The following is a 15,600-nucleotide window of genomic DNA, read 5'->3' as shown; positions in this document are numbered from 1 at the left end:
GGTGGCTCTAAATACCATGTTCTATTCTCTGTAAATAGACCTTACTGTCCTGTAACCGACCCAGGCAGATGGGTCAGGCCCTTGAGTCGTGGATCTGCTTGAGGTTTCATCATATATGTTTCTCCCATTCTTGGGAGATTTTTCATCGCCCCTGTTACTCATGGGCTCTGTCTGAATGTTTAACACTCTGTAAAGTGCCATGAGACATGTGTAATGTTTTGACACTCTATAACTGAAATTAAATTGAAATTGAAATTCTGAGAGCACACAAAGCAAATGTTTGGGCACAAGATACAGTGCCTGCTCCAAAGATTCTTGACTCACTATCACTGGGATGGAGACAAATTGTTGATGGGCAATGGGCTCCTGTTCTGTCAAAACTTCCACCAGCACCAGAGGCTGTTGTGGAACTTGTGAAGTGTTGTTGTCTTGCCAGCCAATGCAGTATAAGGTGTTCTTGCAAGAGTAACAACTTAACATTCACGCAACTTTGCAGGTGTGAAGGCTCTGAGGAGATGTACACCAATATTAAAAAGACAGTGACAGTGGTGAGGATAAATACTTGAGTGACAATGACAATGTTTTGTTGAACTCTTCAATAATGAAACAAGCTGCAGATTTTTTTTTCATCTTTTTTTCATTTTTTCCATTTTTTCTCCAATTTTGTTGGCAAATAATGCAATACATCTTTTAATAGTCTGTATCTCACTTGTCTACCTTATTAGGTGTATATTTATCAAAAAGTTGACCACTTTAAGCCTTTATATTATTTTTCCGCATATATTGTCCGTCATCTTGAATTTTGGCACTGAAAATGAAGAAAAAAATTGGAAACAGGTTGTTTTGTATTCAATGGGGTCCTAGCAAGTAAAAAAACACCCGTTGCAAAAATCTATATGAATCGTTCCTAAAATAACACAATTCCCTATACTATATTTTAATTGCGACAAACAACGATACTGATTAAAATAGACGATAGATCCAAGTAAGGTGACAAATCTCATTTGTAGGCTACTCTCCACTATTTGCTAGACATCCAGAGCTTGATTCAAACCCAAAATCGCTGCACAAAGTTTTCAGGAAATACTTGTATTACACGCGAGAAACACGAAGACGTGCATTTGTAATAACGCGATGCAGGCCATAGTTTTGCACAAATTGAAGCAGAAATAGGCCTACACCAAATGTTGAAAAATGTTCACGTGTGATGAATTCTTAGGTAGGCTATGTTATTCACCTATTCTGATTCTGAAGGAGAATATCCTTTCGGAGATTATGAGCGATCGTCTATTGACAGTGATAGTAACGGTGCGTCTGTGAATGGACGTGCGTCTTTGCGTGTAACTTAAACGACGGTGTCCACTAAGCATACCATGCTTATTTCGACCCTCTGCCCAACATAGCTCGGAGGTTGCAGTGATAATCGTGGTGATAGTGTCCAATGGACGTGGTACAGACAGCAGGGCTAGTAGAAATAGGGCTCTGAAGAACTACAAAGTCACCCTCGATAGGAACTGATTTGACCAGGTTTATTGTAGGCCTTGTGGTTATAGGCCAGTAATAGTTTACTATTGTTGGTATTCCGGTTCATTTGTTATGTGGGTAATATGACAAAAAAGAAAGTAAACCTGCTCAAATATGTTCATCCAGTATTTACTGAAAGGTGCATAATTTGAGGTGCTTGCCATCCAGTGGCAAATTAGATGGGTAAATGTACCCCCTTCATAAACTTTTGTTTATACTCAAATATTTTTACATTTACAGTAGGACTTTATCTCTGACCACTTTCAAGCCATGGCCTTTTGAAATGTTAATATAAAAATCCAATGGTGTTGCTTTCTTAACCCTGACGCCTATTGCCAGGTTTAAAAAAGTTATGAGAGGAAAATATTTTTTTTTTGGTTTGAAACACACACATAGGCCTACCCGTTTTTATGCTTTTTTGTTTGTTTTTATAATTTGTATTAATATTTTTTTTTAAATATTATTTTATTTATAAGCTACAAGGTTGCTAGCACAGGTGTCTAAAAATAGATAAAAATACTTCCACTTTCTGTTTGTAGTTTTGTGTTTGAAAATACAGTATTTGAAAAAAAAAACATTGCATTTTTTGTATTATTCTTTAACACTGATGTGGCCCTCCAATCAGATGACATTGGCAGAAGTGGCCCCCAGCTCATTTGAGTTTGAGACCCCTGCTCTAGCTGATAGGCTACATCATTTGAGAGCAGTAGCCTACCAGGCGTCCAAGCTGCTTTGTGAAAATATAGGCCTATAGGGCTAGGCTACCACTTGATGGCAGTAGAGTACCCAGAGTGTAATATTGCAGTGATGGTACAAGCAAGTACAGGGCCTAATGTGTTAAAATGCTAAAACTGAAATGAACATATCCCATATGTACATTCTCGGTACATGATTAGGCCTACTCCTACTTACATATAGTGCTAGATCGGATATGATTTGAAATTAATGAAAAGGCTGTGCTCAATCGCAGTTCGACAAGGTCAGATGTCCACCTGCTTTTTTCAGTGACGTTACAATGATAGGACAGGCCTAGGCCCACTTAGTAAATTGTTTCCCAGATCTACTCATTCTACCTGCAACATTATTTTAATGTCAATGTTTGCTAACTTCATAACAGATATCTAACTACCTCATATATCCAATCCTAGCTAGGCTACTATCTGTATAGTACAGCTGGAGGTGCTGTTTTAACAGAATGGGAGGTAGGCCTAAACTTGTAGCCTAAATAAACATGTCCCACGTCTTGTGTAATTAGCACTTATCATACGAGGCGCATTCGACTGGGACAACATAATAGTTAAGAACTAGAATGCAAAGTCATGCTTGCTCAACGTCGTGCTTTGAGGTTGTGTGGAGGAATGATTGGTCCAATGTTGCTGCTTTAGTTCAGACACCCTGCAGGTTAACGCTTGACTTAAAACTTTCATTTGCTTCCTTGCCCAGCGTGCATCAAAGGCTGCCAGTTTGAATATCCGCCGCTTCTCTTAACCATTATCTCAGGTAAACATACAGGACCTGCTGTTGCCAGAAAGAGTACTGGGTTTGTGTGGTAGCCTACACTGTGCTAAGACAGCGTAGGGTTGTACTAAGATCTTGTGGAGTGCCAGGTGCTTGAGGTAATTGGTCTGGCTGATGGCTTAACCTGTAGGCTAATTAAATTATTGTGTAAAGAAAGGCATTATCAGTCTTATATATTGAGTTTCAGAAGGTGCGTAGTTTCAACGAATGAAAAAGGAAGTTCAAATTGTTAATATATCGTGTGCAGTATCACAACAGTATGCTTTCTCTCGTTTTTTATTCCCTCTTTATCTCTTGTCATGTGAAAATTGCTTGTAGTCCTAAGTGATGTTATTTTTTAGCATGTTATCTACTAGCAAATATGATAATTTAATTTGCTACTGAAATAAGGCACTGTTTATGATTATGTTGACACCTCTTGAATATGGTCAAATTAGAAATCCAAATTGGATTATGTCATAGAACTTAGTCAGATGTGACAATGATAGATATGGTTATGGATACGCTTTTGTCCAAAGCGACATACAAATACAAAACAATATAATACTTAAATTTAACAGGGAACAAATTAAAATGTTGGTCAGACTGATCCCTCCTCCACTATATCCCTCTACTGCTGAGATGTAGTGTATGTGGTGGCTTGCCAAAAAGCAGATGTAAACATTGTCGAGGGATAGACCCTGTGACAGCACCTTTCAGCAGGACCAGAGCGTGATGCAACTCCTGCTTGTGGCCATAGTCTCAGTGGTGACGGCTGTCATCTGATACAACTTGGATATGACTCAGTCTGTGCTTCCAGAGCAGACCCATGCGCAGCTGTCAGAGGGGGACAGAGACGTGTCTCAACTGGTCAGGACTGAGATACACACAGCACACAGCGTGCAGTTCACAGGAGCAGCAGAGGGGCACTGGTCAGAAATACATAGGTGAGTCACCGTAGTGCTGAGTCTGGGGACCTGTAAATAGCATGTTGGCGAATGTCACAGATGATGTTTAATATGATGGCCGGGGCAAAGCTGAGCATGTCTTGACTAAAACAACAGTATTTTTCAGAGATATAGATATTCAGGTTTTCATAGGTTTTTTTTGTGCAGTCTGCTTATTTGCCAAGTATCTTCAGAATAATATCTTCATCAGAATATATTGTAAAAGTATCTAAACACCGTATTTACGTCTTGTGTGAATCCATTGAAAATGCATTATGCCTATCAAACTGTGGTTATTTGATATTTTACAGTTCTTTTACAGGTCTTCATCATTCTAAAACTCTTTGCGTAATTCTTCTGAATTTTTAATTGTCAGTTGTTGTAACATTTCTCTCCTGTCCTCATTCCTTTCTTGTTTAGTATTTAAACATACAATCAGGTGAGGTCTAAGACTATTTCACGTCATGATCTAAGTCAGCTCCATGGTATGTGTCAACACTAGAATCTCACCAAATAAGCAGATTCTTTCCCTCTCCTCCTCACTTTTGTAAACACATCCTCCTCTGGATCTCCCTCCTCATCGGTCAGAGGCAGCCATTGCTTAGGCTCTCTCTGTACTGCCCACTGACCCTCACTGGTCTCCTCTAGTGGATGATTTGTGACTTCTGTATACAATACATATGCCCTCGACTGGCCATCAGTGTGCACTCATATGCTCATCCTTAAAGTACTGGCGCCGCGTACAGTGCTGTTGTCTGTTATCTAACATTGTTAGTCTGTGATGACCCCTGGTGACCGGTGTCCTGTGACTCAGGGGTCAGAGCCTGTGGGACATGGATGTCATGGGAACCTAAAGGATGAGATTGTCATGTGGCCGGGGTCTCCACTCAGGCTCCAGCCCCCACGCGTTCTCACAGGGCCGGCCGTGGAGTTTATTTGCTTTAGGATGGCTCCCTCTGTTGCCTTAGTGACATCGTGTGTCACTGAGGATGCGTGTTTGTCATTCCAAGGAGTAAGGAATACAGTACAGTCAAATGATGGACACCCATGGAAAAAAATATTTCAGTATTGCTTACGATATTACAGAATACACATTGTGAAGAATGATGGATGTCTGTTGAGCTTCACACATCTGTGAAACCATGGTACTAGGGTTTAAACAACAGGAAGTAATTTGATTATTAGCAACCAATCATCTGTGAGTTACAGTCATTATTACATCTTATTATACTATTCATTCTGTATATTGGGATACCTGTGAAGTAGATCTGGTAAAAATGTTTATTCACTGTCCCATATAAATGCTCTTTCATAAACATGTAACTATAACAACCATAGTAAACAGTGGTTGAACAAGCAACAAACAGGCTTTGCAACAGCGGAACCAAATGTAAACAAGTGCCCACCATCATCCATCTTCACAACAAAATCTGGTTCTGATATATTAGGATATATTTGAGAGTTTTGAGTCATTGATGACGGCATCAGGCAGTTAAAGCTAGCGACTGAGAGATGATTCCTGGCAAACACGTCAGTTGTACTTCCTAATTGGAAGAAAGACGGCAGGTGGCGATTGAGAAATTGGGGTTTGACCAAGCCCTTAAGCTAAAGGCTGTGGTGGAAGTGGAAACCAGCTGAGTTGGAATAGTTTGTGTAAGATGACCACAGCTTGTGTTAAAACTCCCAGAGCTTCTCTCAAATTTGTTTTGAGAACTCGGTTACAGTATATTGTTGCTAAAATAGTCATTCAGACAGAAGTACACTAGAAAAATGGTGCGGGGCTTTTGTCACCGTTCAGTAAAGCACACACTGATCAGTTCTGATTTCCATTTCTGTGTAAACACATTTTATTCTCACTTGTGTATGGATGTAATGGAGAGGAAAGCAACCATATTCTCACATGTTCAGCAAGAGCCAGATTCAGATAGAATAGAATCAACATTTTGTGGATATACGACCTCTGTCGAAACATGAGAAATCTGCAGTGACATAGTATTTTTAGTTCCTTTTTGTGTGTCCTTTACAGGAACAGGATGTACTGTAAGTCCAGCGAAGAGGAGAAACCATTAGAGCCTTGTGTTGAGGGTGGAAAATGCCTGGGGTGTCCTTGTGGATAGCAGGATCATAGGAGCAGTAATGGTTGCTTTTGTGAAAAAGAATAGGTTGAATCAGGCTTGTCTTCATTCTCAGAGTACAAATCTATATTTGGAAAGACCATTTTATTCATAAACAAACTATTATGAATAGGAGCAACAAACCATATGCTGTATATATATTTTACTGATGTGTATAGCGATTTACTTTACTGGACAATCTTGTTAACCCCCTCCCCTCTCTCCCTCTCTCTCTCACTCTCAACTCCCCTGGTTGAAAACACTATTGATAGTTGTAAACCTCCGGCATCCTCATTGTAGTTTGCCATAAACCCGTTCAGACAAAAGCAGCTGGGAGTTTTTCATGTTGGTTAATGATGTAACATTGTTATCTATAACCAGAAACTTGTTGTGTCTATCAGTGTGGAAGCCAGTGTCCGCCACTTGATAAAATATTTTTTTAAAGTCATTTGAAAAGTCAGAATTCTGAGATACTAAGTCAGAATATTGAGAGTCAAATTTCTGAGACTTTGCATTGCATTGACACTTCTTATCTTAACAATTTGACTTAGGATCTGAACATTCTGACTAAGTAGGCCAATCTCAAAATTTCAACTTAGTGTCTCAGAATTTTGACTTAGTTTGTGGCTTATTCTTTTCTAAGTGGCAGAAATATAAATATTGCAAATAGTGCAATAAAATGTGCAAATTTCACATAAGACTCATGGGACCATATTCTTGGCTGTATTCCTTTGCACTGCAAACTCAAATTGAAGGATTCAGATGCAAAAGCCTCTAAATGCCACCTATGTCAAAAATGAGATAAAGATGGTGAGGGGATGCTCTCCACACATAGTATACGCTAATCAAATAATTTAACTTCTAAACCCACTAAATACCACTCTCTTCCTGGTCTGAAATATCGATTTATAGGCAAAAACCTATAGGAGCCTGAATTTAAATGCTCATTTTAAAAGAAAAGTGGTCAGACGGATTTAGAGGGTTTGCTCTAGTAACTCCATTGCCCTGAGCCTGGCTTCAGCTGTTTGACCTGAAAGTCTCCTTGAGGGCTGTGGGAACCTTGTGGTCAACAGCTGTGGCACAGTGGGCAGCACGTGCACATCATCAACACGGAGGCCCATTCTAACCATGGTGATTAATGACACCTGAGTGTCTCGGCATCTCTCCTCTCTCGTGCCGTTAGCTGGGATGTAATGGAGGGGAAAGCAACCATATGGACACAGTGTGTAGTGATGACCTTTGCTACGAAAATATGTAAATATTTACAAAGACTTGTTGTTTTAAATTCTGTTGATTATATTTCTGAACAGTGTGTTTACTTAGAATTTTGCAATTAAAAATGACACAGGGAAGGTAATATACTAATTACTTAAACAAAAACAAAGAAAGGGAATTTGTAAATACATCTACAAATTATCATCAAATATTTAGCTGTTATAGCAGGAAGAAATACAAACGTCTAATGAAGAGTTCAATTCTTTAGTCAACAACTGTGGTAGTGTGGCAGTTATCAGGAAAATGTTGGGATAACTACAGGTATACAACTTTTATCTAGAAGAGGATATTCCTGGGAAGGAACCCAAGTGCCTCATTCTTGGCCCAATGTAACAGTGAACCCTTGTGTATTATGTTCTCTTGAAAAGATGAACATCATAGTCTGATACCCATGACCAACAGCAAGGTGGTTTTCTGAATAATTTAGGGTGAAAACAAGTTTATAAATTGGCAAGAGTTTGACTTTAATGTTGTCAGATGATGGTAATTCATGTCCTTGATAGCAGAGCCAGGCAGCCACAGCTCCTGGGGCAAAACTTAGTTTTCTGATGAAATTGTGTTGGAGCCTCGTGCTGTAGAATCTTTGGTAAAGCCACAACTCTGTATGGATTTTTTTTCATGTCAGTCAGAGCTCATCCCGAGAGTTCTTCACTTGTGAAAAGATATGAATAGCAGTCAGTGCCAAAGACATCAAAGCATCTGCTTTGAAATATATCACTCTTATTTGCTTACATGTATTGTATACCTGTCTAATATCCAGTTAAATTGCTTTTAGTGAGACTCCATGTGGGTGTTTTCAACTCATGTTTCATTTGGATGCTGTATTAATATATCAATCTTGTGGGGTTAAGATTATTCTCATCCAAGTCTGTTGTCCAAGTCATCCAAGTCTGTTCTATTGTTGTGATGTTGCAGAATGTGGATATACATCATTTTCTGGCTAGAAATGTTATCTATGGTTTAGAAGATAAGGAGTTCCAGGAATGTCAAAACTCTGGAATGTAGTGGCGGATGGCTAGCCATACATATTTGACATGTGTATGCATGTGTGTTTGAAGCTATGGCTTTCTCTGCCTACTACCTTTATTCTTTGTACCTTTTTGCATGAATGCACAGTAAGTGTGTTGTATGCGTCAGTGCCATTGACTTATGGTGGGTATGTGTTCAGCCAACATAAAGTGACCAATAAATGAATGCAACAAAAATACAATTTTGAAACTATATTTCAAACACAGAATTGCAGGTTAAATTTGAGACATTATACAGATCAGGATTTTGAATCAGTAAAGTAAGTGATAGTATGACAAACAGCTATTACTTGACTGCAATATGTCATCTGTTCATTTTGGAAAGTTAATTGAATGGATATGTAACCATTGTCATCATTGCATATTAGCTCCTAAATTGGTTAGTCTGTGTCAGGAATAATACATATTTGTAAACTGTTACTACAGTATGTTAATACATATTGTGTATAGCCTATGCTTGTGTGTGAGACCCAGAGATCCTTTGAGACCCCCTTCTGATTCACCCTATAAGTACAGGAATGTCAGTGCTATAAATCTATGCAGCAAACATCACACTGTCTCCTATACAGTGTGTGTTCAGCTGGTGCAGTGGCTGGGCGAGGGACACATACACACCCACGCACACACACACACACAGCCCCTCCCCTGTTTGTGCAGGCAGTTCCCCATCAGTCACCTCTGGCTCAGACAGACACAGGACCTAGGCTAGGATCAGGAACAGCATGCTGTCAATCACGCGTGACACTCTCGCCTCTCTCCTCTGCTGGGCGACCAGCCCAATGTCCCCTGTGCAGGGGCAGACGTTTTGATTCCACCTCATAACCTACTTGATGCCTTCATCTTACTGACCACTGAAACACTGTGAAGTGTGGGTGTACTTGACTATAGCAAGGATGAGCGCACAAGTCAGTTGTATATGTCAGTGGGTGATTGGAGTGTAGTGAGGGAAAGCAAGCATGGACAGGTGAGGTGATGCAGGTATGGGACTTACGATAATGATGTGGTATGTGTGGAAACAACTCTCCTCACCGGGAATCAGCAACACACTGGAATGTATGTGGAAATGTCTGTGGGTGTGAGCATGCACACGTGTGTGTGTGTGTGTGTGTGTGTATCTGTGTCTATGTGCATGCATGCTATCGTGTGTGTGTGTATCTGTGTCTGTATGTGCGTGCTATCATGTGTATACGTGAGTGTTGTGTGCATGTCTGTGTTAATGAGTGATTGACAGGTATGTGAGGTCAACAGTAGGGGCTTACCCCAGTGCTATGCTCTCACTCCAGGGAACACACAGACTGTGGGGGGACCTGCTGCTGCCTCCAGAGAGAGAGAGAGAGACAGAGCTCTGACTTTGTGACTGACTGTGACTGACAAGCTGAGTTAGTGAAAAAAGTGTTTGTATTTGTACTTGGTGGTGGGAACACTCTGCCAGACTTGTGTGTTAAATCTGAGAGTGTGAAGTGAGTGATTTTGCAGAAGCTGAAAACATGACTTGTCTCACGACATGAGATTTTACACACACACACACACACTCACACACACACACACACACACACACACACACACGCACACACACGCGCACAAACAATCTGTAGTCACACCCCTTCCTTCCTTATCTCTTTCCCTCTCACACACTGCCTGTCATACTTCTGTGTTTATGAACATAATTTGGGCTGGTATATTGTGTGTGTGTGTGTGGGGGGGGGGGGGGGGGTGTAATGCAAGTGCACACACATGGGCTGCCCCTTGAGCCCCTGGTGGCTTTGCTCGGCTGATCGCGGCTGCCGTCCCTCGAGAGACTCGGTGCATGCAGATGGTCTGAGCAGTCAGGGGAAAAGTTTATGACAGCCCTCGCTCTCTCCCTCCTCCCCCCTTCTCTCTTTCTCTCTCTCTCGCAGTCTGGTTCACACTCTCCCCTCTCAGTCTGTACGCTCAGGCACATGGAGGTGACTACAGTGTTGGATCTCCTTCTCTCTCGTTTGGACTGTGCTGTTCTCTGAAGAGTGTGCCAGTGGATTTTACGTGTGTGCTGTGTAAGGAGAGACCGAGAGAGAAGAGGACAGTGAAACTGCGTCCGGTGAAGAGCTGGTTTTCAGAGGTATGCACTTCTTTGAGAGCAGTCTCTGCTTTTGTTTACATGCCAGTGTAAACTCCCGTGCTTGACTTGTGCGTATGAACTGCATCTGGCAATAGGTACACCTGTGCAGTAGTATATGTGTTGTTTAGGAAGTTAAAGTTTGTGACTACATATAGTAAGAGTGGTTAAGTGTTGCAGTCTGTGGTTAGTGTATTTCTGTGTGTGAGTGTGTATGTGTTCGTTCATGTGTGTGTAAGTATGTCTCTGTCCGTGTATGTGTGTAATGTTTAGAGGTCATATCTCTTCACTGGACAGGTCTTCTCACCCCTTTTCACTCATTATCAGAATGGCAGAGAGAGGGTCGCAAGCTATCAGTGTGTATGTGTGTGATGTTGAGTTGTGTCTGTGTCCATGTGTGTGCACTATGACAGGGATGACTTGTCTGCTTCTGCTGCTTTCTCTCTTATCATGTCTATGTATAAACCTTCTTCATGAGGAGAGCAGTGTTTTGTGTGTGTGTGTGTGTGTGTGTGTGTGTGTGTGTGTGTGTGTGTTTGTGTGTGCATGGTGATGGGGGGGTCTAACGGTCAGATTTTCATTCGTCAGATGTTTCTGAGTCAGGGACTATTTCTGTGTGTGTGTCATTTCCCCTGCACACAGAAACCCATGCCTCCTCAAACTGTGCTTTTGAGCTGGTTTCACTTCTCTGCACCAGCAGTGCCAATTACTAAGCTGTTGCAGCTAGAAGCCAACTATTTTCAGGCATAAAAACACAGCTTAGGGAATTTCTGGATTGGGTTGTGGTAGACAAGTTTCTCTTGAGAGGAATTTCAGTGGGATTTGGTGACATTTTAATCGATTTCTTGCTGCCAGACTTGTCACCAGTGAGAAGAGGTATTGCTGTTGATGACTGGATTGGTAGAAGTTCTGTAACAGACTGTAACGCATCTAAGTAATGATCAGATAAATGTCCAATGAGATGGGAGGACATTGGAGACGGAAGGGAGTGCAAATTGAACTACAAGATGGTCATATAATATGGGGTACAGTCTGGCTTGTGTTAAACTTGAATTTCAAGGACACCAGAAGTATTTGGTACTTTCAAAGAAGCAAACACAGAAACAGAGACGCTGGCACACGCAGACACACACACACACACACACACACACACACACACTTGGGTCTCACTCTTGTATACTATTCACAGACGAGAGAAATCCATTTGGTGCTGAATGTGGTGTATCAGGTGTCCTGGCTGTGTGGAATGTGTGTTTGTGTGAGTGTAACATCAGAGGGAGGGTGATGTCTCTGTCACTGTCCCATGGAGCTCTCCCGAGGGCACGGAGTGGGTCTTTGTGCCTGCTGTAGACACAGAGGGGAGCCAGGGAGAGGGGCCGGGCACTGAACACTGGCCGGCCACTAAAGATGGCAAGAAGCACATCAACCGTTGGGGGGTGGCGAGCACTTGGTATGTCTTCACCATAGGAACAGGGGGACTGAAAGAGAAAGACTTGAGAGAGACACATAATGAGTGAGAGTAACAAAGAGACACACACACACACACACACACACACACACACACACACACACACACACATACTGTATACACACACATACAGAGAGAGAGAGAGAGAGAGAGAGACCCTGGATGGTAGACATTACTGTCGGGTTGCAGGAGCTGTGCAGAGGTGTGAAGGAAAGGCAAAGATTGAGAGCTCTGGTGCAAGAGAGGGAGGGAGGGAGGGAGGGAGGGGTGGATGAGGGAACGACAGATAATGAAGGTAAATAAGCGTCGGAGAGAGAGAAGAGGAGAGCGAGTGCGGCGCTAAGGGAGAGCGGAGGGAGGGGAGCTGCGTGAGGAATGTGTGCAGAGCCTGGGCTCCACTGCAATACCCTGAGATCAGGTTGCTGTCAGCTGTCGTGGGCGGCCAGGTCCAGCTTTGTGATATCTGTTCATCCTGAGGAGAGGAAGAGAGGGAGGGAGGGGTGGATAGAGGAGGAGGGAAAAGAGGGATATAAAAATATCAATACGTTCTGTACTGTATGTATGTAGGGAGGGTGTGTTTGAAGTTATGTAGATGAGATGTGGCACTGAAATTACAATGGGATCTGAAAGTGATATATATATAAGTGGAGTGCTCTGAGATTAGACTCTATGACATGACAGAGGAGGACCCACACAAGTGCAGTATGGGACGGCAGGCTTATTTCTAGAGTTGTTCAGCTTTATTTGACTGCTTTATTCATACGGTGGGATGGGAGTGGGAGGTGCACGCAAATACACTGCAGTGGAAACTCAAAGATAGCTCCTGATTTTAGGGTGTTAACTCCATAATAACAGACAAATCTATTTGTTTGTACAGAGCCTTAGGACTGTGTGTGTGTGTGTGTGTGTGTGTGTGTGTGTCAGTGAGTGTGTTTATGTGCAGGCTCACCAGGGATGTTGGTGTGTTCTGTGCTCAGACTCAGAGTGTCTCTGCTACTGAACTCCAGCCAGTTCGTGGCCCGTATTGACTGGAGTGCGCCCAGTAAAACGGCCCCGTCAGATGCAGTTATCTTCAGGATGCTTCCTGTTTTGTCTGGAAGACCAGTGGCTTTGTCCGAGACATATCATCCTCTATCCTCCTACTTTAAAAGTTCGAACACAGCATGACTGGACACTGGACAGCAAGTCCTCGCTTTCCTCGAACAAAACAACTGAGTAATGATTTCCTCTGATATTTCCATAATGTCTCCTCACACGCGTTGACACAATCATGTCTTTGCAGACGAAAATAGACAGCTCCTTTTTTCCTTTTTTTCTATGATGTATTCTCTAACTGGCAGAGGCTCATTTCTCCATGTCTCTGTCATGCATGACTCAGAGTCCAGGGCCTGCTTTGTCACAGGCTGCATTAGCAAGAATCCAGCAGACTTACTGGGGAGAGTAAAGTACATTTAACCTGTGAATCAGTTGCTTGTGTTAGTTTCAAATGGATTCATGGAAGCTTTCAGAAGACATTTGAAGAGTAGAGCAAGTGGAAAGAGTATGCGGGTATATGGGAATTCTTCGGAGTGTTAGATATGTAAATCTCTTGTACAGTGTAAAGGAGATCTGGAAGTTCTAGAGAGAGGTACAGTAGAGGCCAGGGGCCAACGATCTCCCTTTTCAGACAAAATATTGAAAAATCACCCAGAAGTGTGAAGCCGCAGTGCCTTGCCCTAGAAACCGCCCCTGATAGTGACATCATTCTCAGTGATGTGCTCACCAGTGTCCACCACACACCTCTGTGGCCCCCGGAGTGCTTCTCAGTGCTGGACGTCAGGGTTCGACCTCCTCGTGACCTCTGTCCACTCCGTACACATGAGAGCACCTCACACCCGCAACACCACCCTAGCAGAGGCCCGCTGCCTTCCGTTACCTCCGGACCCCCCACCCACCCACCCACTCCCTTACCCCAGCTTCACAGCAACTGTGTTGGCCCACCGCAGGGTTATATTTGTCTTCACCATTGAGTCTACCGTCTGGGCACTGCTGCTACCCACCCCCTGGATACCACCAGAGTCTATTTAAACAATTTACTGCATCACAGGGAAGTGAAAAGCACGACTCAAACTGTGTCTAGTGTCTCTGGCCCCGGAGCGTCTTTCAGAAGTCTTGATTTTCTTTTTGTTTAAGGCTTCTGATATGATAACTAATTATGTGAAGTGCTTTGTTCCTCTGAGGACAGATGGACCTTGTAGAGGACTGGGAATGTAATATACGTCTGTTGGGCGCTTCATTCAGAGTGGCGCTCGGCAGCGCGCTATTTTAATGTGCTTCTTCCGAGGGCCCCTCCGGCTCAGGACTGTCAAGGTGATTGATCTTACCTTGCTGCTAACTGCCATGTTTGAACAGATCAGACCATTCAGAAAGAATTCCACCCCATTCCACCTCTACTTTAAGTGTGTGTGTGTGTGTGTGTGTGTGTGTGTGTGTGTGTGTGTGTGTCTTTCCTCTCCAGACAGTCTCAGGGGAAAGAACACAGTGCTTTGTGGACCACCAGAAATGTACAAATTGAGGCTTCACTGCAAATCTCCAAAAGCACTACAACCAGAAATCTCTTGTTTATGGAGCCATGGCAGCTGTCAGAGGGAATCCTGTCACTTGTCCCCTTGGTCTCCTTGTAGAGGCTCCTGAGCAGTGGGCAGGACCATTAAAAAACCAACGGACTTCAATGTCTTTCAATGCCACACAGTCTTACTACTACGGAAATAAGCTGCTAAACACAAACATGTCTATCTGGGTATATTGGAGGACTTATGGCAGCTCCTCACAGTAAAACACAGCACCTGAGCTCACATACTGGATAGCATGGTTTTGAACAGCAGTGTATGTCTTGTCCACATACTACCATGACTGAGGTTTTGATTGGGCCGGTATAATAAAGATTTTTTTCTTTTTCATAATTTCACTTGATAGATTTTACTCTGCTTTGATGTGTTTCTTGATCTAACATAGCTGAGCTTGAAGGTGGTTGCACAATGTGGCTCATCAATTGTGGTATGTGATTGCAATGTGAATGTGTCGGAAGTCATCACCAATCCACAATACTAAATATGGATTGTTTTGCACAGAGATTTTTTGTCTCATCGTTTCAACCCATTTAAATGCGGGAAAAGGATTCCCCATTTAAAGGCTTGCCCTTTTCAACTGTTTTGTTCAGTTTGTTATGGATGGTACAAGCAAGTGGCAAGACACCAGTGGATGATGTACAGTAGCCATTGTGTTCTTGTGTTCAGATGTTTTAAAGGAACTTCTGCTCTTCTCACTGGCTGTAGACTGGTGTTACTGAATTTGTTTTGAAAATAGGTTTGATTAAAGTCTTAAATGGCTCTAATGCTTCACTAAGATCATAAATGTGCAGTGTTTCCTCATTGTTCCAGATATCTGGTGAACAGACAATCAGTGGCGTGGAATTAATGGCTCTGGCTCAAATTACTTTCATGATGAATTTGAAAGCCGTCATGGCGTGTTTACCTTTACGGTCATGGCAATTAGATGTTGATGTATGCTGTGGTTAGATGAGTAACAACATTGTCTACTTCCAAGAGGTCAGACATATCAAATTTAATGAGCTTATTGGAACGGTTTTCTCAGTAATGATGTAATATAAGGT

General features: G+C 42.4%; 1 protein-coding gene across 4 annotated transcripts in view; it reads left to right on the top strand.

The window, feature by feature from the left end:
• The first annotated feature begins 2,559 nt into the window (after positions 1 to 2,559).
• arhgap24 (Rho GTPase activating protein 24) overlaps positions 2,560 to 15,600 on the top strand; it is a 92,476-nt gene continuing 79,435 nt past the window's right edge. The window contains exons 1-3 of one of the 4 annotated variants that reach the window (XM_042059597.1): positions 2,560 to 2,726; positions 2,968 to 3,024; positions 3,842 to 3,968. In XM_042059597.1, the coding sequence (XP_041915531.1) occupies positions 3,851 to 3,968 (118 nt within the window). In that variant the 5' untranslated portion in view covers positions 2,560 to 2,726; positions 2,968 to 3,024; positions 3,842 to 3,850. Of the gene's footprint in view, positions 2,727 to 2,935; positions 3,025 to 3,841; positions 3,969 to 10,114; positions 10,484 to 15,600 lie in introns of those variants that run through there. The other 3 variants (XM_042059596.1, XM_042059599.1, XM_042059600.1) reach the window with 3 other exon arrangements.

This window comes from Alosa sapidissima, chromosome 13, assembly GCF_018492685.1.
Source record: "Alosa sapidissima isolate fAloSap1 chromosome 13, fAloSap1.pri, whole genome shotgun sequence".
Classification (NCBI taxonomy): Eukaryota; Metazoa; Chordata; class Actinopteri; order Clupeiformes; family Clupeidae; genus Alosa; species Alosa sapidissima.
Note: the sequence above shows the minus strand (reverse complement) of the source record. Positions and strands in the feature narration are given on the sequence as shown.